At 37.1% G+C, this 27235-nt stretch overlaps 1 protein-coding gene across 4 annotated transcripts in view; it reads left to right on the top strand.

Annotated features, from left to right (window-relative positions):
* SCN7A (sodium voltage-gated channel alpha subunit 7) overlaps positions 1-27235 on the top strand; it is a 104792-nt gene that overhangs the window by 17328 nt on the left and 60229 nt on the right. For 2 of the 4 annotated variants that reach the window (XM_036996072.2, XM_036996070.2), the window contains exons 1-2: positions 11099-11419; positions 26268-26509. In XM_036996072.2, the coding sequence (XP_036851967.2) occupies positions 26282-26509 (228 nt within the window). In that variant the 5' untranslated portion in view covers positions 11099-11419; positions 26268-26281. Of the gene's footprint in view, positions 1-11098; positions 11420-11443; positions 11621-26267; positions 26510-27235 lie in introns of those variants that run through there. The other 2 variants (XM_036996071.2, XM_073241601.1) reach the window with 2 other exon arrangements.

The raw sequence follows: 27235 nt of genomic DNA, 5'->3' as shown, positions 1-27235 counted from the left end.
TTTGTTTTCTCTTTATACATCAATCCCAATCTTTAAATAAATATGGCCTTTAAAAATATAAGTTCCTTGTTCTTACACATTATGGCCAAATTTCTTGTAGCTATAACCAGACTGACTGTTACAGGGTTTTGAAATTGTTGCACTATATCAAAGCTTAGCCATCACTCCCGATGAGAAGGTTTTTTGATCACAGACATCTAGATTGAGAACATATTTTCTTGATTCTGCATATACTTTCTAGTTGGTTTTTTTAATACAGTTACTACATTGTACTATAAACCCTATTTATTTACCTGTATCCTCTATTAGACTATAATTTTCATGAGGGAAGGAAGAGGTCTGCCTTGTGCCTAACACAGTATCTGGCACACAGTAGCCATCCTACAAATATTTGTGCATAAAATTAACAAATTAATTTTAATTTATTAAATTATTATTATTTAAATAATTTATATATGTATATAATTTTTTTTAATTAAAATTGCTCGCTTTTGGGGAATTAAGAAGGAAAAGGCCTGAGTGGTGGGCAAGCTATGTAACACCCTGTCATTGACATTCTATTATCTTAAATGTTACTTATGAAATACAACTTAAATCCTACCATGAGAAAGTTGAGCTATATGCAATCTGGAGATGATTGTCAGCACTGTCTAATAATACCTAATTTTTGCCATTCCTTACAGTTAATTTGAACAGAAGAGGCAAAAGGCAAAGCTAAGTGAATGTGAATCCTTGCAAATGTACGTAAATGTATATACAAACTAAGGAATTAATGAGAGGAAGACAGGAAGAAAAATGTAAATAAGGAAAATGTACAAGAAGGAAAATGTAAAGAGAGCAGACATAGACTCTAAAATTTAGATTTTAGACATGAATTATTTCAGATATACCAATTGAATACCTCAAACATATCAGATTAATTATTAATTTCATCAGTCACAGCTGAAATGAAAATAGATCTATCTGAACCAGAATTTTGCACACCTTACCCAAAAAAGAAAGTTTAATAAAATCATGGTATGCAGGGTGGAAAGAGGTAGACTGTGTAGCATTTAAGACTTAATTTGATCACCAGGGGGCAGTAGGGTATTTTCTTACTTAAAATATATCTGAAGGGAAAACTTGATTTAAAACATGTTTCAATTATCCACATTTGCTCAGTGCCCAGCAGACCTTTGAAAAATATGTTGAGACAGTTCCTCAAGAAATAATGCACTCAATCAAAGGCATTTAAGATGGAATAATTATTAAATCCATTACTGGTCCTGTGCTACCTTATTTAGGTCAATGGTTCCTATTTCTGTTAAAACTGAATTAGCTAATATGTATGCCTCTTACAACAGCACACTATAATTTCTTTATTTTTTAATTGAGATAAGTGACATATAACATTGTATTAGTTTCAGGTGTACAACATAATTATTCAATATATATATATATATATATATTGTTAAATGATCACAGTAAGTCTAGTTAATATCTGTCATATACATGCTTGCGATTGTTTTTGTAATGAGACTTATTAAGATCTACTCTCTTAGCAACCAAACTATAATTTCTTCACTTGCATTCTACTTCCTCTGGCTTTCTGAATAAATGCTAGTAACTAACTGAGTGTTAATTCTCTTCTCCAGTATTTAAACTTCTTCAACTCATAAAAAGGAAAACATCTGGGGTTTGTGTTTTCAGTAAATCATGATTTTTTGTGTGAGAGGAAACACAATCAAAATTTGAGAGCTAAAAGTAGAAACAATCATTGAAACTAACTGTTAAGACCACCTTATTTTTGCCAAAGAAGCAGCTGAGAAGAAAAATACCTTCTCCAAAATGACACTGTTTTCTAATGCTTCACTGTTCAGTATGGTAGCCACTAGCCACATATCACTATTTGAATTTAAATCAATTACAATAAAATTAAATTTCATAGCATAGTTCCTCAATTTCACCAGCTATATTTCAAATCCTCAATAGATACAAATAGCTAATGATTATTGTATTAGGCAGATATGGAACATTTTCATCACTGCTGAAAGTTCTTTTGGATGACACTGGATAGAGAAAGAGCTGGAATAAAACTATAACTCTTGAGATGATGTGCCAGAAAAATTGAATCAGACGAGTGTAGTATCAGCAAACACAAAGGTGAAGATAGTTTCAATAGGAAATAATAATACAACGGATGTGTTAGACAGATGGAAACTGAAAATAGTTCATTGATTCTGGCATTTAGCAAATCTTTTTCCATAACTTTTTACAGTGCCTACTTTCCAGTCTCCTAACAACATCATCATATTCCTGAAAGGAAAATCAATTGTAACAAAATGAAATCACTGAGTTGCAAGACATGACAATACATTATGTCAGTTAATCAGTATTGAAGCATGTCCTGTTTTAATTTTTGTGGCATAAACTTTACAAAACACTTGTGAAAACATGAACTGAAGGAAAGATAAACTAATGTGGCAACTTATGGAGATAGCACCACTACTTGTATGTCCTCTGCAAGGTATTTAATTCATGTAAGATGCTCTGGTTGGTGATCCTGGCACGAGCATTTCATGGGACAGAAGGAGCCTAACACCAAATTCCAGAGTAGAATGAAAGAATGAATGAGGAGGAAGCAAAAACACACATAAATTGTTCTTTTAAGAAGGTGGCATAGAGACGATGGTTGCCTTTAGAAGAACAGGAGTTTGTTTCACTGCACTACTTTCAGATTAATAAATGAACTTCAGACTCGTTCATGAATCTTATGAAAGTAAGTATAAAACTTTCTAGGTTTATGCATATGTATCTTTTTCTGTAAATGGAGTGTATATATCTATAGATTAAGCTATAGATTAAGCTAATGGAAGAATTGATGGTAAAGAAAATGATGAAAACTAATTGAACAAGGTCCCATAGGAAGCAGGTAAGAAAAGAAATCAGAAGAGAGGGGAGAAAAGTAAATTTTAGGAAAGACTAAAAGGCTCAATTTTGCTCACCATTGGAAAAAATATTTACATAGGCAGAGGGAGACAGATAGTCTTTAATAACCAGACTGAGAAGTCCTGCAAAACTGTTTATGAGCTTCAAATTTCTTCTTGGTTTCATCCAGGCTTGCTCCAAATATTTTGACCAAATATGATCTCTACATAGAAAAGTGTTTTGTTAAACAATATAATACATACTGTAGAAAATATATAAAAACACTTATTATAATCTGTCAACAAATACTAAGTAAACAGTGTAAACTTATTATGCTCAATACTGTGTTTTAATATTCTTACATGTTTATTTGTACCAACACAAGTACTATGCAAAGAGCAAGCTAGTACTGTATAACTTTAATAATTTTAGAATAGGGGTCTGATTGCTGAGGTGTGCAGATACCAACATAAGAAATCAAGAGTCATGAGAAATCAGGTAAATATGACAGTACCAAAGGAAACTAATAAAGCTCCAATAACTGCTTAAAAAATAGAGCTCTATTAACTGTCAGATAAAACATTGAGAATAAGCCTCTTAAGAAAGTTTAGTGATCTACAAGGAAACACAGACAGACAACTAAACAAAACTGGGAAAACAATGCATGAACAAAACAAGAAATTCAACAAGGAAATAGAAACTATCAAACAACAGAAATCCTCAAGTTGAACTACAATAACTGAACTAAATAATTCAATAGAGACATTCAGAGTAGACTCAACCATGCAAAAGAATCCGCAGCCTGGAGAATACAACATTGTCAACTACAGTCAGAGGAGCATAAAGAAAGAAAATAATGTAAAAGAATGAAGAAATCCTTTGGGAGTTATAGGACACAATAAAAAGAAATAATATTTACATATGGGAATTCTAGGAGTAGAAGAGAAAGGAAAAGAGACAGAGGTATATTTAAAATAATAATGGCTAAGAACTTCTCAAACCTGGGGAGAGAAATGGACATGCAAGTCCATGAAACCTAAGGATCTGAAAAGGTTAACTCCGAATATGACCACAGTGGGACACATCATAATTGAATTGTCAAAAGTCAAAGACAAAGAATTTTAAGAGCAGCAAGAGAAGAGTGAAGTCACATGCAAGGAAATCTCCATAAAACTATGAGTAGGTTTCTCAACAGAAACTTTTCAGGCCATGACACAGTGGGATGGCATGTTTGAAATACTGAACAAAAATAACTGTCAACCAAGAATTCTATACCCGGTGAAGCTGTCCTTCAGAAATAAAGGATGGATAGAGACTTTCCTGAACAAACAAAAGCTGAGGGAATTCATTACCACTGGACCTGCCTTATGAAAAATAACTAAAGAGATAGAAGAATGCTAATTAACATGATAAGAAACATTAAAAGATAGCATAGATCTCACTGGTAATGGTAAATAACTTTAATACATTTAATGTATTTTAGAATCTTACTTTCCCACTCATCACACAGAATTTATTTTCTACCTTTCTCTACGATGTTCAAAATCCTCATTGTACTTTACCTGAAGTAGTCACCTTCTTAGGAATCCTGACTAATGACAGTGTAACACTATTTCCTTTAACCTGTCTGTACTTTATTCTAGTAGACGTTTGGAAATTGGGTTAGTCTGTTATTGTTTTGATTGTTTGTTAATTATCTGTAATAGAGGGTCCAACAACAATAAAATATAACATTAAATAATTTCTATGTCAAATAATCTTATATTAATTGCATTGTTTAATCATACCAATAACTTCAGACATAGGTACATTATTATATTGTTTTACAGATAACATATGCAACAATTCTTGAATCTCCAAAATCTCAAACTTAGTCATAGTGGTAAGAACAGTACTTTTTCTGACTCTTGGGTATTACATTCTGGAAAAAAAAGGTATAAATTAAACAAGTAGTGACACAATAACTTAATTATAATAAGTAATATGAAAGCCTACAGCTGGGGTAGCTAACTCAGTTTGGTAGAAGGTAGCAAAAGGTTCCCTAGTGATTTAAAAAATGAAGGATAAACAGTTCAGGGGAAAATAAAGCAAGAGGCAAAAAGGGCTTAAGAAACTTTTGGAGAAGTTCACTCAGAATGAAATGATAGTTAATTCTTTCTGTTTTGTATAACACACTGAAGAAAAGAAAAATGATTTATTTACCATTTATAAATTATAAACATTTCAGAATGCTAGACTTAGATGATAAACTGTTTATCTCAAGTTTCTTGTACATACTAATGGTGATTACAGGATGTGAACCCTCCCAGAGCACCTCATTCCAAGTTGACTGTTGATTCATTCAAGATTTGTTCCCTCCATCAACTATAATGTTGGGGGCAGTTTGGGGGCAGAGGTCCTGAAAGATAGTTACATTTTGTTTCTGCAAGTGATGCATTACTTCTGGGAAAGAATTGGCAGCACAGAGGAGGTTACAAGAAAGAGGCTACAGACAGTCTTCACTGAATGTAGGGAGGACTTTGCAAAGATGTGTAGGAGAAATTCTCAGGCTATGGCTAATACAATATTCACTTAACAAGAGAAGATCCAGTTTAAGATTTGATGGTTTTCTGGAGATTGCTCTCATTTCTGGTAAGGTGAAAAGATGGCAGTGCCATCTCTTTGAAGAGTCATCTCTTGAACAGTTGTTTCATGAAATCTCTCACTCCAAGTCTGTTATTTTCTTCAGCTGGGATAAAGAGATAAAGCAGCAATCAGGGGGGAGAGATGGGATATTGTTTATATCTTTATGTTGGTTTGATAACTTTCTGAGAAATTACATATTAATATTTTTCAACTGATTTTGTATTTTATTAAGGTAAAACATAATCATAGCTAAAACAGTTAAATAATCCAAACAAGCTTATATCAAAACCTTCTCATCTTTTTAACATTTCTTCCTAATAAGCAACTCTAAATCATTTTAGCTGTCTTATCTGTAATCTTCTATCAAATTCGTACATAACATATAGATACTGCCCTCTTTTGATTCATCAATTTCAGATATTACCTATCACACTTCTACTATGGAAAATTAGTCTTTTCCCTCTTTTACCCTTTTCTCCATGCAGACATCCTGCCAATGTGGTTATAAGAAACTAATTAAGTCCACATTGGTGGCTTTTAGAATATGATTCTGCTAAGTCAAGGAGAATACTGTAATCAAATTTCCTTAAATATATATGTTTTTGTTTTCCCTAGAGTTAATATTTGAATAACTTTAAAATTTTGTTATTTTTTTCAACCAGTACTAAGTATTCTAACACTCTTCAAAGATTTCTGTAAAATGCCACATGTACCTCCACCTCTGGTCTGGACTGGGTGCTCTTGAGGCCCAAAATGCATCTCTCATTCTGGCACATTCATTCTCATCATTAAGAAATGCCTCCTTTCATTTCTGATGTTTTGAAGCCCTGTTTCTTGTATCCCAGGAAGATTTTTGTCTTCTTCTTAGATAGATCACATTCTTCAATACCTTCTTAAGTAAGAATGCTTAGATGAAAAAACGCCTGGAAAATAAATTTTTGAAAATTGCCATGTCTGAAAATAATTTATATTCTTAGGCTGACTGATGGTTTAGCTGTGTGTAAAATGCTAGGTTGGGGATGACTCTTCTCTAGAAATTTGAATTCATCACCCCACTACTTTCTGGATTCCAGTGCTGCTACTGATAAATCCTGTATTGTTTATAGCCCAATCTCTCATTATTATTGTTTTTAATCTACATAATTTATTAGAATTTTGTTAGTTTTCCTACCCATATCGTTTTTCTGGTTAGGTCCTAATCCAGCATCCCACATTATATCTCCATGTCATGTCTCTGTGACCTATAATCTATGACAGTTCCTTGGTCTTTCTTTGCCTTATAATGACTTTAACATCTCTGAAGAGGACTGGCCAGTTATTTCAGTCAGTATCTATCTCTTAATTTGGGTTTGAGATATGCCTTTTCAGGGTATTATATCAAAATGCCTTTTTAGTATGTTATATCAGAGGGAACATGTTAGCTGCCTGTCTTATTATTGGTGATGTTAATTTTGATCATTTCATTATGTTGGCCTCTGCTGTACTCCACTGTATAGTTGCTATTTTTTCCCTTTGTAATTAATACCCATTTTGTGACCAGATTATTTGAGACTATAGGATATTCTTATAGTTCTTTCTTTCTCATCATGCTTTCATCCTAAATGATACTTCATTATTTTATTGCTGTTTTAGATTTACAAAATAGTTTTGAAAAGATAGTACAGAGTTCCCATATACCACTGCACCCCCCTCCCCCACTTCTCCTATTATTAATATCTTACATTAGTGTGGTAGCTTTGTTACAACTAATGAACCCATATTGGTTCATAATTTTTAACTAAAGTGCATAGTCAACTCAGATTTCTGTAATTTTAACCTAATGTCCCTTTTTCCTGTTCTAGTTTCCACCCCATCCATCTTGCCATATTTATATTTAGTTGTATCTTTTTGATGCAATTGTGAATGGAGTTATTTACCTGATTTCTCTTTCTGCTAGTTCATTGTTAGTATATAGGAATGTAACACATTCCTGTGTATTAATTTTATATCCTGCAACTCTGCTGAATTCTGTAATTAGTTCTAGTAGTTTTTTGGTAGGTTCTTTTAGGGTATAAAGTTACTCTTTTCCCTATTTCCTTATTGTACACTTTGGAAGAAAGTCTCAATGCCCAGCCCATACTTAGGGTGAGGAGTTACGCTTCCTCTCCTTTAGCATGGTGCATCTACATAAATTATTTATAATTCTTCTGCTTGGGAGATTTGTCTCTTCTCCCACATTTATTAATCTATTCAATCATTTATTTATATCTGTATGGACTCATGGATATTTTATATTTTGAGTTATAATCCAACACTACTTTATTTTTTTGCTCAAATTGTTCCAGCCTTGATCATTAGTAGCTTTTTCACTTGGCTCCTGACTCCCTTTGCTGTAACATACCCCCATTAATGTGAGGTTTTCTTTAACATTTCCTTACTTGCTGACATTACAAGATGGCCCAGACTCATCTTGTATACTTCCTGCTCCGATCCTAAAATCAGCCATATCTCAAAGGAGTCCTGGTTGATCTTGGAGAATGATACTCTACCCAAGACTTGGGCAACAAGCATAGACCATCCCTTGTTTTTAACGTGGTTTTTTTTGTTTTTGATTTTTTCTATTTGGGAGTTTTAAAATCTTAGCTTTACCCAAAGATTCCAATATATTTCATGATGATTTTCTTTGGTTGAGGAACTATTTTCATTTAAACTTACTGGCCTTCTGTTGGCCCATTCACTTGGGGAGCTTGGGTCCTTCAATTCTGAGAATTTTGTTCTATTGTTTATTTGATTTACTCTCACTTGTTCTCTGTTCCCACTTTCTGGAATTCCTGTTAGCTGAAGGTTAAGCCTTTGGAATTTATTCTCTAATTTGATCTTTAATCTCTTGTTGACCATCTTTTTGTAATTATTGGTGATTTCCACAACTCTGTTATCCAGACTCTTTCATCTTCATCATCAGCATCAGCCCCATCATCATTTTCTGTCAGAGGATAAGATTGCAAAGCTCTTTCATATACCATTATTTTAAAATAGGGCATCTTATCCTGGTTCCAAGGATATACCACTCTTATTCCTTATGTTAAGTTTATTCAAAGAATTTTGAATTTTCTCCTATGCCTTGCCTACTTCTACAGCCACAGACTTACTTCTTTCAATAGATTCTTTCAGTTCCTCTCTGCCTTGCTGAAAGCAGTCTTCAAGTGTCCAGCGATTCTTGATTAGTGATCTTTAAGTAATCAATTGGATACTCTATACGTTTATGCCTTTCTTTGATGTTGGGGGAAATAAATCTTGTGGACTAGAAGACTTTATTCTAGGATGATTACAGTAATCAATTAACTTTTTATTGAAGACACCAAGATGCCAGTATCAATGGATCTATCCTGTGGGATAGGTAAGATTTTCTGGAGGAAGACCCTAGAGTCTCCCTTCTGAAATGTAAAATGTGACTAACAGAATTATGGTGCCTAATAATTAAGGGAAAGAATCTGGAAAAAAGGGCAAAATCTCATCATTTAGAATACAAACTTATTAATGCTCCTTTTTCCAGCCCAGCATTTCTCTTCATTCTCTTCTGTATTTAATATTCCGGATTTTAAACTTCTACAATCCAGATTTTCTAGAGAACGCACTTCCGACCATGAGTTGAAGGAAAACAGTTACCAGGGTGGGCTAGACTTGGATATTTGGTGGACTAAAGATTTTCAAACAACTTTCTGTTTTTGGCATCCAAACTTGTCCAGCTGCAAGCTAACCATGTCTTCAGTTCCTGAGATTTTCTAGCTCTTTACAGAGGGGATTAGCTTGATTCTCACCAGTACACACTTTATAGGCAATTAGGTTAGCTTTCTTTGCTTCATTTTACTAAACCATTTAAATTTTCAATCCATGTTACATTCCATATATTGTGTTTTGATACTACAAATGTTTCATAGTTTCACCGACGATCTAGTTAGCAATTTCTAGTTTTGTACTCCTGGTTTTGAAAAATTTGAGAGGACAAAGGTTGTGAGGAAGTTTTTAAGCTGGCACCTTACTAACAAACCAAAAACAAAGTGGTAGAAATGAATGAAATAAAGTAACTGTGAAACCTAATACATTTGAAGAAACAAATTGAAATCTAAGATTGTAACTGTTGAACTGGTTGTTCTTCAATCTGAATTTCTTGCCTGATAATTCTAATTTAGGTGGGGAGAATGTTTTATTAAAAATTTGCTTGTACTGTTGTAAATTCTTAAATCTTTAGAAGTTACAATGTTTTTTTTCTAATTTGCTGTTTGGCAGGGGCATCTAGTCTAAATAGAATGTCACTTGCGATGCAGACATGGTATGGTAGAAGTTGCTAGTCATCCCCCAGTGTTTATTTTTACCTTTCTGTACTTTAGTAGAAATCTCAACTTTTGGCTCACTGAATACATACCAGAATAAATATGACATTCCCCAGCCATCCTTGCAACCAGTTGTGTCTATGGGTTAAGTTCTGGCCAACATGATATGAGCTCAAGAATGTATAAAATAAAACCGTTGTAACCTTAGTGGAATGGGCATGAATTCCATTTCCTCTATTCCCTTTTCCTACTTCCTGGAATACAAATGAGTTGGCCTCCGTCAATCATGCAAGAAAGGGTATAATACACTAGAGATGGCAAATCAACAAAACTGAAAAGTCTAATTTATCAGCGATATTTTGTAGTGTTGGGCTACTTACACCTGGATTTTTAGACCTGAGAGAAATAAATCTCTGCATGTTTAAGCTATGTTTATTTTAGATTTTTGTTACAGCTTATAGCAGTCATATCTACTTCACATATGACATGCATACATTCAATTATTTTGCATGCATGAACACAAATTAAAATGGGACTTCCAGATAAATGCCAACAAATTGCTATTTTATTTTTTCACTTGAAAATATTCTGGCTTTCTACCAAGCCTCACTAGGAATTATTTGATAGATGATTGTTGCATACCAAATTGCAAAATGAAATGAATTGTGATCAGGAACATTTTGAACACACACTTCAGATGTGTCTATGTTTTTGTAATCTTGATTCATGGGACCAAGGCAAACTGGGGAATAAATTCAGGCACAAAACAATCACCTCTTACCAATGAGTGTGTGTGTTCCAAAGGAGATGTCTGACATATTTTTCTCTGCTGATTTCCGAAATTTAATTTGGCTTTTTGCTCATATTCTTAATTGTCTGTGCTTACATACCTTGGGAAGATTTCTGGAAAGAGTCAAATGCCCCTACAGCGAGGTGCAGATATGAATGCTGCAGACTGACCATTGCCCCTGGCTATCACTACTGGGCGGCCAGGTAAGGGGAGAGAAGGCACCGGGAGGCAAAGACCTGAGTTTCCTGCCTCCCCTCGACCTCCCCCACCTCCCGCGCTCTGCTCCCGTCGCAGGGGCTCCGGCCCACGCAGCCCTCGCCCCCCTCCTCCCCGAGTCGGTCCCACGCGCCCCTCCCCTGCCCGCAGCTGCCCGTCCCAGTCTCCCCCACCCCGCCCACGCCCGGTCTGGAGGCAAGAGTCGCGCCCTAGCCTGGAGATGAGGGCGGGGGAGCGGGAGGGAGGAGAGGGAAGGGCACAAAACAGCTTCCAGGCGGCGGGCGCGGTTCACTGCGCATCTGGGCAGGGGAGGGTCTCTGGGTCAGCGGCCGGCAGCCGCCCCAGACACTCGGCTTCTAGCTGGCAATTCAGTGGGGCCCGTTTCCTGCGCCTGTAGTGGGCATCAGCTGGTGAGGGCAGACGCCAGCACAGCAACACCTCCTAAGCAACCAGGGCTCAGGAATCCAGAGATCTGGGAAGAAAGAGAAGACCCGTGGGAGAAAAGGGCTCCAAAGAGCCCTGTTCTCAGGGTTCCCTCAGGTGCTGGTGGAAAACCATCACGCAGAAGCAAGTAAGTGCCTTCTTGCAGCGTACCCTGTCCCAGGAAGGCGGTAGCCACTCTCTGCAGACGCCCCCACCCACCTCTCGCTGCCCGACCCTTGCGTGCCTTAGGATTCCCAGCAGGAGACTGTATCCTGGACAGGACTTCAGAGCTACTCCAAGAGCAGCAGGGTCTGCGCTGTGTGGGGGGTGAATTTTCTCATCCCTCCAGGTAAGCTTCTGAAACCAAGATGCTCTATTGGTGTAAAATTTCTAGAAAACCTTATATGGCAATGACCTTTAAGTTACATGACACAATAATAGAACAGAAGGAATAAAAGCTATACTTTTTCTAAGGAATCTTGTCTCCTAACTATGTGATTTCAAGATTGGTGCTTTTCATTTAAGTTCGACAGTATAAAATTAGAGGCACAGATATGATGGGGGAATGGCTTGCTCAGTTTATGCTGGATATTTTGGTATTGTTTAAATCAATGGGTTTTTTGTTTGTTTGTTTGTTTTGCTGGTTTTGTCTTGTTTAGCTCTGTAGCTTACTTACCTTCTGGAAGTTTTCTTTTGGAAGTGATGATCTGTTCCTGAGACTGGTCATATGTCGCCTCCAATGCTTAGATACCAGTCAAAGCAGGACAAGTGATGAATACATGTGGAATGACAGGCTGATGGGCTTCCTTCATTAATGGAAATGATGGAATCGGGTTAGAATGTTGGCCAGAAACATCTCTTGAAATGGGGAGGAGTTTGGGGGGTGCTTTGTGTGGATAATTTTCTTCCTGGCTATAGGGGTCAGGAGATCAGTTTCTGGTAAAATAGAAGGCAGGTGAGCCTGTAATAAATAGTGCCCTGGGCCCTATGCTTGCTATGATCAGCCCTAATTAAAGCTTCTATAATCCAACTGCTCGTTTCAGAAGTAAAGAAGAAAGGGCCCATTAGGAATAATTTGGTGAGTTTACCTGGCTAATCAATGATGAGCTGGCATTCCAATGAAGATGACTTTAGAGATTTAGAATAACAAAATCTTGATTTCTATTTTTGTGAAAATGAAACAAGTTATTTAATTTCTGATTAAGCTTTATTTTTCTTATTGGTAAATTACACATAAAAAATTGACATATTCTGGTAATGACTAAATGACAGAGATTACATGAAGGGTTTTGTGAAGGTAATACATATAACTTGTTTGCATAAGAAATTGTTCAACACTTTTATTCACCTCACTATTCTAGTTCTCACTTTAAGTCTAGTTCAATAAAAGGGAAGAAGAGATTTTGACAGTCCTCACTAAAATGCACTAGAGGAAGTGAAATTCAAATTCAGATCATGATTTCTTGCCACCTGCACACTTGAAAGTTATATTCTAACCTGTGAGCCTCTACCATGCAAAGTTGTGTTCTTTAGTTAACAATTCATATGTGAACACTTTTTAGTATTCTCAAAATCTGTTTTACCCTTTCTCATTTTAGCTTTAAATTTAGTTTTATATTTATGGTCTTACTTCCTTGAGATGAAACCACCAAGAATATTGGGTATTGCTGAATTTATTTGGTCCATTAATTAATATAGGAGAAATAAAAGTTTAGGAATAAATACTGTACTCTTAATTACTGGGGGTTCACTAAAATCCTGCACTCAGGGGAGAGGTACTGTTAGCCCCCTTTTCCCATCTATGTGTTTAAACCAAGAAGAGAAAAAAACCTGAAATTGGACATAAGCTCAGGGAAAGGGCCCAGCAGATCCCAGTGGATGTGCGCAGGCCCCGGGACCTGCTGCTGTGTATCAGTCTCCGTTGAGAGCAGGGGTGGAGGCAAACATAGAGGACCTGGGAATTCTATCTCAGCCTCCTACTGGAGAGGGTCTGGGAGGGGAGTTGAAAGACACTCCCACTAATTTTGCCCAGGTAGGATGAATTCAGGTCTGAAGCATACTGGAAATGAAAACAATAGCATTTTGCTAAATCCCTTACTTAACAGGCCTAGATCTCATTACAATAGGGTCTGAACCACAAGTGGGATACTCAGAGGCTGACCCATGACCTTCTCCGTAACACTATGCTGGGGGCATTAGCATAAAGGGGACGTTCTTGATTTCTGGGAGTCTGGCGCCATTATTTTCCCTGGCCAGTAACAAATTGCTCAGTTATGAGGACATCTGTGAACCATGCCCACACTGACTAGCTGTTAGCTGTGTACAGTCACCCACTATCACTGACACTGACTTGTACACATGGATCTTATTTTTCCCTGAGTTGGTCCCCTTCTGTTCTGTTAGTGTGGGCTAACCAAGACTAGGCAAGCAGGGTCTCACCTCTGCAGTACTGAAAGAGGGAACCTTTAAGGCTGAAGAAAAGTTTTTATATGAGAGCCTCTACAGATGTTTTTAGCAGGTCTGTATCTCTTGGCCCAGCTGGGATAACGATTTCCATGTATTTGTTCATTCACTGCTACTTATAAACCAGGCTTATTCTGGTTCTACTCTGTGCTGACAGGGGGACCCCATTTGTATGGCAGATACCCCTGTTGTACACAGCATATTTCTGACTGGGTTAACTAAGCCTGTTGCTGGCTGAGGTTAACTGGCTGGATGGGCATCTCTGATTGCAGTGGCCTCCGAGTGCCAGCCTGACTGCATTAGCATCAAACAAGAAAATGTTGGCGCTGTGGGCCCCACCCGGGTATTTCTGACTTTAAAAGCCTGAGATTGGGACAGGATATTTGGCTTATACTACAACATCAGAGGATGCTGCTTTGGGGGTCATAGTCCCTGGTCGACTCTTGATGTTGAGTGGAATATTCCTTCCCTTCTGCTTTAGATGCCAGAATGAGGCCCCTGATCCGCCAGCCTCTGTGTCTCTGGTTGCTCCCAGAGGCTGCTTGATCTGAGCACTTGATTACAGGCTGAAAGTTTGGCTCCAGTCTTGCCTGAATATATCCAAGGCTCCTCTTCACTCCAGTTTAAAAAGAAGTTGGAAATCTATGTGTCTGGTTCCACATTTGAAAACCTATAGTAGTTTTGGGGGTTGGAGTAGATCTTGGAAAAGCAGACCCACTCTTGCAGAGTGACCAGGAGCAAAGGTAAATGGCCAGTTCTAAGAGGCCTTCAGGGTTCCAGTGAATGTCCCAGTTCGGGTAGTTTTTCTTTACTGTTGTGTTCCACAGATAAAGTGGCATCTAACACAGAAGGCCTAAAGGGCTCCGGATGGCTGATGAGCATGGAACTTAGATGCAGAGCAAGCTCTCCTTTGTGTTACTCCAGTAGGGGCAAGAATACATTCCTTCCTCTTAAACTCTTTAATGGTCAAATTCCTCTGGTTAAGGGTCTGACTGAGTAGGGTCACAAGAACAGTTAGTTCTGGAAAGATTCTGGCCTTTCTTCAACATGCTTATTTGGTGTGGTGTACTGAATAAGCACAGCTTGGAAGTTGTATCCTATCCATAGAAGCAAGGGACCCTTCTAGGGAGCCATGAGGTTGCCATAGAGAAGCTCAAGCGGGCATCCTTAACGCCAGGGTAGCTTTCCTTCCTGCTCTTGGGATCCTTCCCTTCCTCCTTTGCCAGTCATAATGGCTCCCCCTAGGGAAATTCCATCTTCCACAGAGACTTACTGTCCTGCATCCCTTCAAGGATTCACACAGACTTTCCTTGGGCTCATTCTTGTTAAGTGAATTTGAGACCAAGAGCTAAGACTTTGTCATGTGACACTTCTGTCCAGATCTCTTCTCATTGGAAGAATGAGACTCACACCCCCTGATGAGTGAGACCTGTACCCCTCTTCCCTGAAAAGAAGACGCTTGAAAGTCTTCAGCTACTGATTATTTTAATGAATCATCATTAGAATCCAAGTTTTACCAGATTTTGGCAAAAGTTCAGTTCAAGAGAACCTTTTGTTTGGGGGAGAAATACGACCTGTCTGGATTTTTCCTGGTGCTCATTTATTTCCAAGGATGTTCTCCTATTTTCCAAAGCCAGAAGAGTGCCTGGGTCACAATTCTTAAAGAATACGATCAAACCATAACGGTAATGTATACTTGTGTCTTTGAAAAAGTTATGTATTCACAATTTTCCTCTGCCAGATGGCATTTTCTAGGAATGTATGGGCTGAAATTGTCACAGTGAGGGGTTGAGTCCAGAATTAAATAGATATATTGAAGCCAAAATAGGCTGACCGAGAAACAGAACACAGCTGCGGACAGAATCCAGGCCTAGGGACTAAGGAGAAAAAGTCAACTAAACCAGGCAAGAAAAACCGTGGGCCAAAAGAGTAGGAGTCAGGTAATCAGAGCTAAACAGGAAGTAAGCAACTCGAGTGGGAAAATAATCCCAAAGTGGAAAACCCAGTGCAGTCAAGGGAGACGGCTAGCTGCAAAATTCCCATTGGATTGGTGCCATTCTGGTCAGTCTGTCCTTTTATTCCCAAGACTGCAGCATGTGAACTTGCCACTCTGGATTTTGGTGATACACATACATGCTAAATCACGTTCACATAGTATAGAAATATTAACCAGAAAGCAACAGAATTCCTCTCCACAGTATAGCAGCTTACTTCTTTCCCATTGGAAAACAGCATGCATGAGCTAGCATATATAACACTCTGTATACATCCTCGTAGAACACTTTTTTCAAAGACGAACAGTGCAAGCCATTCTTAACATTATGCTTTTCACTAAGTGATTTATTTGGGGAATCTTCCCATGTGAGCATAGGCATATCTGTCTCGCTCTAAATCTGTAGTTCACAGATCCTGCAGCCTCTGAGGAGACAGAGATGAGAACACAGTGGCCTCTGGTCAACACCCTGGTAACCAAGAGTTGTAAGGAAAAAAAATACACTCAGTGCAGCTCATTTTAATTACACCAGCTCTTGATTGCCTATTAGAAATCTCCTGGTGTTAATTCTGAAAATCTAGGAGCCAGCAGCCCAACCTAGAGAGACAGTTTCAGACTATCTTGGGTTGGAGCCTCCTGAGATGAATCTAATGAAGTCTGCCAGACAGAAAGATTCCTTTGGCTGAAAGGCAAGCTTCACCCAACCACCTTTGTAGAACAAGCAGAGACTTTACGTTTTGTGGGTTGTGTTATCTTGTCTGATATCCAAAGAATGAGAGATGAAGTGTATACTGGGATTGCTGAGGCAAACACCTGCTTGAGGACCTCACTTCTCCAGAAGATCCCTATTCTTTCCTCGTCTTAGGGCACTTCTCTCCCTCCACTCTAGAACTGCCTTCATTCTCTAGGTCCTGCCCTGTTTAGTAATGATCAGATGTTGCCATTCTGCTAGAGGTCCTAGTGCAAAATGGCTCTAAAGTTTGAAATCTAAGAAATGCAGCTGGGACATCCACTTATCCTGTTACATCCAGTTCACTCCAAGATAACTGGTCTATCTTTTGCCTTCCACTCTTTCTTCTTGGTTCCAACACGTCTAATCTCATGTTTATGCAGTATGACTGAAGTCATGGTTTAGGGGGACAGTTTGGGTTTATGTCCACCATTGAGAACTAACTATTAATGGCATTCTCCTACCTTTTTAAAAGCATTCTGAGTTGGGTGATGAATGGAATGACCCCCCCACCCCCACTCAGGTGAGCCAATGCTCAGCCTATGTGCTCCCAGGGTAGAGGCTGTGTGGGCAGCAATCTGTATCAGCAACTGCAGCCACATCTTCTCAGTGATTACACAGAGCAGGAAAGAAAAGAGATGCTGAAATCATCGTTTTTCCTTTCACCCTCTCTCACTCCCTGTTGCTTCCCCTGCCCTCCGTGTGATTCCCAGAGCAGAAGCTACCAGTAATGCAGTCAGTCTGTGGAGGTAAATTCTGCCTATCAAGCAGGTGACTGCCCAGAGCCATCACAGCCTCCTCCCATTTGATTTTTTTCTACATTATGGAACTGAAACTACAGCATCTAAAGTAAGCAGCCTCTATGCTTTCTGGGAAGCTGGAGTTTGTTCTAGAGATGAAAAATAGATGCTAGGTTATCTTTGCTAAAGGGAGGTATGAAATGTTCTACTGTATGCACGATAATATGTAGTTATTTATTCTCCTGATATATTTACCCTAAAAAGAATTGGGGTAGCTTACAAGAAAGATAATATAGACCGTAAAGAAAGATAATATAAATTAAGAGAAATGAAACAAAAAAATAGGACAGAGCATCCATAGAGTAAGGATTATATCCCAAATGCTAATTTCACTCTGACGTGAAATAGGACACAAAGGGTACAACTCTTGGGACCAGGGTGTTGATCAGAAGCCACTGTCTTCTTATTTGCTTGTCTCCTCAGACACCGCAGGAGTTGTGAACTACAGCCTGGACACTATCCTGTCTAATCAGCTGCCAGGGTATGGCAATTGTTGAAGGTCTTGTGTGCATCTCAACCCAGAGCCAGACCAAAGAGTAAAGGCTTATGGTCAGCCTTGTATAACCACTGCTTCAGAGCTCTTCCCTCTGGTCTGGTGCTTGGTTTAGGGCATGGTTTGTGTATATATGAGCTTACTTCCACTGCTCAAAAGCTGGGCAACAATGATAGCTCAAGGAAATCCAGCAGTCGCACTGCAGTTTAAGAGGGTGCTCAGGGAAGTCAGCTGATTGTGAATGGTCCCCCAAAACCCCTGGGAGAATTCCATTTCTGGATTTTTTTTTAACAGAAATTGATGTCAGGTCTTGCATCTCAGGGGAGGCAGTTACATTAAGGACTTCAGGATTGAAGGCAAGTTACAGAAGCTGGTTACATGATAAATTCCCTTTGCATTCCACTTGGAAGTGGCAAAGAGTGCTTTTCTTTCACTGTGGAGCACTAACATGGCCATGTGCTAGGAATTTTGGGCCAAGAATCTGACAGATTGGGTTCACCAGAAATACGTTTCTAGGAAGATCCTGGCTTTTTTTACAACTTGTTCATTTTTTGGATTAACAAGGTAGAATTCAGAAATCCTAGAGGCCAATTTCACAAAGCCGTAGAAGTTTCGAGAACATCTGAAGAAAATGGGGACATTGAGTGGTTTAGAATGTTGGGTTAGACCACTTTCCCAGACTCACTGGTAGGGAATCAAACTTTTGTGGTCTTAGAAGATTCAAATAGGGGTACTTGAGGCAGAAGCAACTGTACTTTTGTGTTCCTGGTAAACTCGCTTTCTATTCCCTTCATCACTGCTATTTGTCAGTGGGATCTGATCCCCAGTCATCTGCATTCCTCTGTGGTGGTTCAGCTGCCACTGAGCTTCCCTTCTGCTCATTGTTCTTAGTTACTTTATAGTCAGATGCGAATGAGGAGACTTTGTTGCCTGACACTGGTTATGGCCTTCTAATCCTATTGTGTGTATGGACAGTGTCATTCTGAAACTTAATATTCTAGACTGCTCCTTACTTCCACAAAAGAGACACTAATTGTTCTCAGATTATTGGAAAATTTGACAAACACTCTGTAGAATCCATGTCCACCAGCGTTGGAGAGGATTTTAATTCCAGTGTCTCTTGCTCTTGAAACAATAATTTTCAGAGATGACCAAGATGACTTGGTTCTTATTTATTTACAAGTGTGTCTCCAGTTGTCCTCAAATTCCGTGACTTTATTTTATTAATATTTCCAGCACTCCTGCCTGGCACAGTGCTTGGCATTTAATAAGTACATGTTCCATAAATGAATGTCAACAGTAAACACCATGGTTAAACTTATCACCCTATATAACATATCAAACTGCAAGAATGGTCTTTTTTAAAAAATTGGGGAGTTCACTTTTTAAAAACATATCTGAAATTAAAATGTTAAAACACAGAACTATATAAATAAGTGCACATGATTATATATGTTTTTGGAGAGACTTGTTTACAACCTTTTTCTGCAAGATAGCTTATTCCAATAATGTACTCCAAGGGATCTGAGAGGGGTTGGAACAAGGGAACTAAGGACAGACAGAGTTGAGCAATCCAGAAATCTGAAGCTGCCAAAAGCCCAGAAGTGGGACCCACAGCAGGTCAGTTCTAGGTCAGGCACACATAGAGAAGCATTAGCCAAAACTGGCTGGACTGTAGGCAGAACACAATCAAAGACATTGTAAAGACAAGTGCCATAAATCAAAAGTCATTTAAGTCAGGAAAGAGTAAATTGATCTCAGGGACAAGAAAAAGAGTTGTACTAAAGCAAGGTGATAGTCACACTAGAGTAAAGAGATGCAAATACAAGAAGAATCCAAGAATGTAAACTAGTTATGTAATAAATGGAGTGAAGCCTGAGCCAGTTTTGATACTGAAAACTCATATACTCACAGGAGTACATGGCTATTTTCATATTTCAGTATGTCAAGTCTATCCAGCTAGCTGCCTTTCAGTCATCTGCCTTTCAGTCAGTCCTCTCACAGAGAAATCATTCTGCCCTTGGAAATTTAAGCCATCAGGTAATAATTGTGACGTGTTTTGGATTATACTCACAATAAAAAGAAATACCATCTGCTTCTTCCAAATCTGATTGGAATCTAGGAATCTAAAGGAAATATATTCTGCCTTATTTATCGAGGATTCATCATTCCTCAATCTCAACCCTTCAAGCTGTATCTCAGGATAAGGAGATAATGGGACTTGGGTATAAGAAAGAGGGAGCAATTTCATGAAAAGCCAGAACTTTTACAGTGCTTATTGCTCCATGGAGATCTCGGGCTGCTGTTCACAGCCTACTGTTACGGTGTTCATGCCTAGTGAGTTAGAGGCAGTTATTAGAAGAACAAGCAGATAGAAGCAAGCAACTGGAAAGCAGCAAGAGTAAAATCTAAAAGTCTGATGGTAAAAGAAATACAAATAAGTAAAACAGAAGATGTAAAAAAGCAGAACTCTGGTTTCTAAAAATTATTTAAGGATGTCACAATATTGCAGTTGATATTATAATTTAATATCACTTTGATTTGTCAATGAGAAATTAAATTATATTCTGTATATTCTCTTTATAAGTTTCTGGAAAAAAGACAGTAATTTCGGTTACAAAGATGGTTAAACATAAAAAGTATGTGCTTTAAAGGATTAAAAGTAGTGTTTTTATACTGTGTATTGTTTCATGAATGGTGGGTGCTGTTCTAGGTGCTTTATATTCGTTAACCATTCAAAGCTCATATTACCCTAGGGGTTAAATACTCTCATTATTCCCATTTTTATAGTTAAGGAAATTGAGGCATGGAGAGGTTAAGTGCCTTTCTCAAGGTTGCAGTTAGAAAGTGCTAAAGCCCAGATTTGAATCCAGACAATCTAGCTCCAGAACCAAACTTTTTTCTACATATTTATTACAAAATAATTCCAACATACAGAAAAACTGACAGAACTGTACAATGAGCACCCATACACTCAATGCCTAGAGTTTTCATTATCATTTTATAATATTTCTTTTTCAGATACTGATCTATGCATGCCTCAGACAATGAATCAATTCTTATTTTTTGATGGCTTTCAAAATAAGTTGCACATACCAGTAGGCTTCATGCATATATTTTTAAAAATCCATATGGTTACCAAAGCATAAAAATCAATAATTGTCCCTTATAAGGATGTACTATACATACACACACATACATATATATATATATGTATGTGTGTGTATGTATAGGTATACATATATATATATTAGCACCTGTACCTGAGATACATGGTGACTGTTTCCATTCTTAGCTATCAAAATACTACTCTGAACAATCTTAACATATAGATTGATCTGAGGTGTACTATGAGGTAAGTTCCTATTGCTCCAGTTGCCAGGATAAGGTGTATAGATTTTATTTTAGAACCAGTTCCAGATTTCCTGATAGAAAAGTTGTACCAACTTATACTACCCAAAAAAGTATATTAGAATTTCCTTATTTCCTTGCATCCTAGGCAGCACTTTGCCTCATTAGGATTCCCATTTTTAATGATTGTAAATATGTTCACTTGTGCTTTCTTTTATGAATTTCATTTTTGGATTTTACTTTTAATTTAATTTTGCATTTAAATCATTGAGCCATCTACATTTCATTTAGCTCTAAGAAATGTATGAAGCCGAGGATGATGGTAACTGCCTAATTCTAAACCTCCGTATGTATGCTCCACAAACAATACAAAAAGAAAAACGAATAAAACTCCACAAAACCCACTCCATGAACATAACTAGAAGGCAGAGAAAGCTCAAACTTCAAAATGCCTGTAAAGGAAAAGGAAAAGCAATTCATGCTCCAAAGGCTTTATAGAAAATAGGGTCTAAATTTTAGTTTGCATTACTGACAGAAGGAGAATGTTCACCCTAATTGTGAAAATAATGAAACAAAGTTTCATTTTCCACAAACTTCCTGGTATAAGTTATTTAATAACCTCTATTTTTCCACTCTGATTTGAAAAAAATTATTTGGTTTTTATGTAGATTTTAGTAATGCTTCAAATTATGCTTAATGACAGTAGCAAAAATCAGCCTGGGGAAAATGAAATCGTGTGATAAATGAAATCAAATGCTAGTGTCAGTCCAGTGGGGATCAGTACCTCCGCTCAAGCCGCCAAAGCCATGTGCTGCCCACTGCCGCTGACCCCATTGCTGTTATTGCTCTGAATACTGCTGAACGTTGCTGCGGGATCCGCTGCCTCCCTTGCTCTAAGGGACTCTCTGCTGCCTCGCCCTGTGTCTATGTAGACCATCACCATGCCAGGCAGCACCTCCTCCCCTCCAAATTAATGTCCTCTATGCTTGCTCACCTTCCATTAAAAAAAAAATACAGTATATTTGACTTTGACATTTACATAAAGAAAATTTCCAGACAGTCCACCTAATATGAACGTGTCAGTTATCAGTGAAGCAAGTTATCCCAGTCAACCCATTGGTTTTGGATATTCCTAAAGTAGCCGTATTGGGATACCAATTGCTTATGTTTGCCTAAAACATTTACAGCTTATAAGCACTTTTGTGATATAGTTTGAAAAATACCCAATTTTAGACTGAGACATGCCTGGATTACCAGTTCTCTCCAGCACCTAATGGAGCTATGCAGTGGTGGGGAAGTCATGAAACGCACTGATCTGTTTCCTCATTGGTAAGTGGCGATCACAGGATGATATGTGCGCTTATGAGATAATAGAATGAGAAACGTCTAGTCCAGTGCCTTGCAAATGACAGTCACTCTAATTATAACTATACAGGTTATACAGAGTAACCATAATTATAATTGCCATAATTATTATGGTAAGTATTGGCTTGTACTCAAATGCTTGGAGATTTGTTTTAAGAAGAATATTTTTTTTCTGTAAGAATGAACCTCTTTTCCCCATACTGATATTGTCTCTGCTACTTTCAACTGATAATGGCCTGTATACTTTAATCAACAAGATAAACTGTTAGTACAACTTGAACTTGTTAGAGTCCAAGCCTGAGTTGACTTTTAGACAATTCTTGCCAAAGGCTTACTTTAGCTATTCAATTTTTAGAAAGGCAGTCTAATGGACAGATTAACTATTAATCCTTCTATATTTTTTAGACTTTATCACTGTATTAAGATCACTCACTGGAAAGCATAGTGCCTGGACAATATTTTATAAATCCCCCAGAAAAGCTTTTACTGAATTATGATTTAATGATTAATAATTTACAGACTGCACTCAGCCATCTAAAAATGGAATGCAAGCCACTTCCATTTGATAAGTGCTTTCATTTCTTTGTTATACCATAGAAGACAATGTCCAATATCCATTCATTTACCTAGCAAACAACCCAGAGTAGTTTTCATTCAACATCAAAATCATCACTTAAGAAGTCTTCTGGTATAACTGACTAGGTTGGGAGAAAGAATTAGCACTGACACAGTTAGTAATGTGGTCCAGACTTGCTATATGTGGTCTGGTTTAATCTTTACTACCTTATGAAAAACAAGGGATTGACTCATTTATTTATCAGGAAAGTATAACTCAGGCTATATTACTGAGGTCTTATAGCTAATAAACAGCAAAATGAGGAATCAAAAATAAGCATGCTGTGGGGTGATAATAGAAAAGAAAAGGAAGGCTATATTTAGACTATGTAATAAGAAAACTGGCAAATTTAATTTTGAGATTTCAATGGAATGCATCTAAAAGTAGTTTCATTAAATGGCAGCATCTCTGCAGTAAGTTTGCAACCTTTCTTTGTATTCACGTCTAAGAACAACATACTTTCATACATAAGCTTAATAATGTTTGTTAGTGTATAGAATGGATCCCTAAAATGTAAGATATAAGAAGTACTTTTATTGTAATCTGAGAAGATGGAGGTAAAAATGCTTTTGATTCTGTTAATTCAATGCTGCATAGGTTTAGTTTAGCTAATATTTAGCCCAAACTTTTATGTCATGTGATAACTCTTTGAAAATTCAATCCAAATATTTTAAGATTGGAAAGTTCTAAAATGATAAGGCTGCAACCAATCAATATTTGGAGCCATTTAAATTATTCTACCCAACTGTCAATAAGTCCATACTTCCACATTGCTAATTACAGGGAAATATTAGTGTCCAAATCAGCCTATCCCATTTTTCAACATCTATTTGGAAAGTGCTTTATTATTTTGAGCCAAATCTATTCTGACTCCAGCTCATTGATCCTATAGTTCATCTTTCTTTCTTTTTTTTAAAATAATACTTAAGTCTAATTTCTCTTCTACATGAGAATCATTCAGATACTTGGAAATAAATGTTCTATTTGAGTTTTTTCTTTTCTGCTTCAACCAATATATCCTCCATTCTTTTAACTGGTCAATAGATGGTATGATTTGAGCCTGATTAATGTTCTAAATCTCTTCAAAGACCCTCCAGGTTATGTATATGTCTTCTGGGTGTGATCCTAGATTACAGAACAATAGAGAAGGACTGCCTCCTCCATCTTCCTTCAGTACAGAAAGTTACCCTAGCTTTCTTGGCAGACACAAATCAGTATTGATTCATATTGCAATTGCAATTAGGTAAAACCCCTTGACAGTTTTCTCTGCTGCAAAATCATATCCACTGCATTTGTACTGATAGGTTGCTAAGTTCAAATTTCAAAACCTTATATATATTTGTACCATATATTATTTTATTAAATTTGGCCCATGATTCTAAAATAAAAAATCTATCACAATTAAAAATTAATCTCTGCTTCCCCCCAATTATATGCCAATCACTGTAGGAGGAATTTCAACCTATATATTTTATCCTTATTTAACCCAAGGAGGAGTTCCAATTTTATGACTGACAGAGTCAAGAATATTATGTAATTTGACTGAGACCTCTAGGAACAAGAAACTATTTAACATGTACTCAAGGAAAACCGTGATCCCATGAAAGGCATGAAGAGCCAATCCAGTACTTGATTTTCCATTTTTATTTCCCAGGACAGTGAAGTGGATGATATATCTTCTTGGATATCTATGAGATTGCCATTTGTATATTTAGAATATCTCTCCCACACCACCTATTTTAGCTAGTAAGGGTCTGATTCTTACAATAATTGGTACTTCATTAAAATTACCTAACTTGTTTCTTGACTTTCCATTAAAAGACAGTAATGGATTAAACCATTAAAAACTCAATTTCACCCAACAGTGAAAAGTTTTGGAGTAGAATATATATGTGTGTGTGTATATATGTGTATGATTTCTGTTTTAAAAAATATTACAGAAGAAATTCAGTGAAGGCCAGCACTGTAATAGACAAAATATACAAAATGCCACAATATAAAGTACGAACTTCATATCCTTAATTGCAATAATAAAAAATTATGAATAGGATTAAGGGGAATGAAGAAAGAATAATCATTGTTGTCACTGAGTAGGATTACTTGAAGATTAGGTTTCAATAGGAATTGGGCTGGAGAAAATCAGCAAAAGAGCATATGTTCATACGAGAGGAAGGAACAAGTTTCATGCATGGGGAATTGATGCATGAAATTATTTTTAATGAAGCCTGATTATAGTGGCTGTAGGATGACTTGAAATAGGCAAAGGCTAGATTTGAGAGAAACATGTAAAGACTTCTGGAGCAATCCAAATAGGGAATTATAAAGATAGCTACCTTGTAGATATATAAAAAAATGGATAATATTAAAACACAATGGAAAATAAGTGTAAGAAAATTCTTTTGGTCAGAGGAATTGATGACAAAGAGGAACATTTCATGAGTAACTTACAACGTAATGAGTTTGTATTTGTGTTTTTGTCCTTTTACAATGGCTAGAAGGTTTAATAATGATTCTAGTCATGGGGAGAAATAATGAATTTTGTTTTTACTCGTTAAATTGCTGTCATTGGTGGGATTGCCACATAGGTGACTGAGGGAAGAGGGTGTTTTGGAATATACCCATGTATGGTAATTGAAACTCTGTGTTTGCCTACATAGTCACCAAAAAGATGGATGCAACAGAGGGGCAAGGCAGAACTTTAAAAGATATCGGGTACAAATTTGAGAGGAAGAACTGAGTCAAAGCAAGTAATCAGAGCTATAAGAGATACAGAAGAGTGGGGCCCAGAATCCATGCAGACTGAGTTTAGGGAAGAAAAGAGTAGTCAGTGGTTAAATACAGCTAAGAGTGAAATGATTGGATTTCCGCTCCTTCCCCCCAAATCTCTGGTAACTTTAGAACTCTCTCATTGCAAGGGAGAAATTGAAAGGCAGATTTCAATGAAAGAGGATTCAAGATACGTAAACAAAGCAGAATGAGTTACTCACGAAATTACGAACTAAACCTAATGTTAAGTATAACAAAATCAAGTTTACCTACTCAGATTTCTACAAAACACCAGAATTTTATTTGAAGGCATGCACTCCGTTTGCTGTTCTCTTTTATTCATATCCTAACCTTTCGTAATTAAAATTTCTGTACATACCTAAATTTTATGTGGAACTGAAGAAAAATGTTTCTTGCAGGTACAAAATTGGAAATGGCTTCTCCAGAGCCTGGGGTCCTTGTCCCCTTCACCAGAGAGTCTCTTGAACTTATGAAACAGCATATTGCTAAAAAGCGCAGTGAGGAACACCAAGAAGAAGATTTAAAGCCAAACACTGACTTGGAAGTTGGGAAAGAGCTTCCATTTGTTTATGGAAATCTTCCTCAAGGAATGGTGTCAGAACCCTTGGAAGACGTGGACCCATACTATAAGGATAAAAATGTAAGGATTCATTGAATTTATTGTGATTACATGTTTAATGTTTTGTTTTCCAGACACACAAAAATGTAATTGAGATAGTATGAAAAAAGAATGAAGAGTAAATCAAGAGGTAATTTTAAGTTATAGAGAAGTGGATTTCTATAAAAAGAAATTTCAGACGTAACTGAGACTTTTATGAAAGCTTAATGCTTACCTGGTAGGTTAGTTTGTTTGGGGTTACTTTACTTTAGTCCATAGTGTTATATCTTAAGGTAAATGATTTGTTTAATGGGAGCATGATGATTGGCTACTTAAGGTTATTGATTTTAGAGTAACTATAATATAAAATTTCTGTAATATGTACAGCAGTTTCAAATATTCAACTTTATGTTCTTACTCAGTAGTTAGGAAAATAAAGCTAACCTATATTTTATTTATGATTTCTATTTATTCATACATTCACATCCTATCATATCCCCAAAATAACTTGAAGAACCCACTAAATATTTGAACAATCTAAGAACAAGCACAAGATGATAAAAATAAGGATAATTATGCTTAGAAAAGGCAGAGATCTGTGTGGACTGACAAGGCTGGAGGAGTCTTCATTAAGGAAATAGAGATTGGATTATAGCTTGAAGAGCATTTCGGATTTTAATAAGGCAAAGGGCAGATCTTCTATGAACAGGCAAGAGCAGAGATTAATTCTGGAATAGGGAAGAGACAGGGTAATGAGAGAACTAGAAC

Source organism: Manis javanica, chromosome 7 (assembly GCF_040802235.1).
Source record: "Manis javanica isolate MJ-LG chromosome 7, MJ_LKY, whole genome shotgun sequence".
NCBI classification, from domain to species: domain Eukaryota; kingdom Metazoa; phylum Chordata; class Mammalia; order Pholidota; family Manidae; genus Manis; species Manis javanica.
The sequence above is the reverse complement of the archived record's forward strand: the minus strand, read 5'-3'. Positions and strand labels throughout refer to the sequence as shown.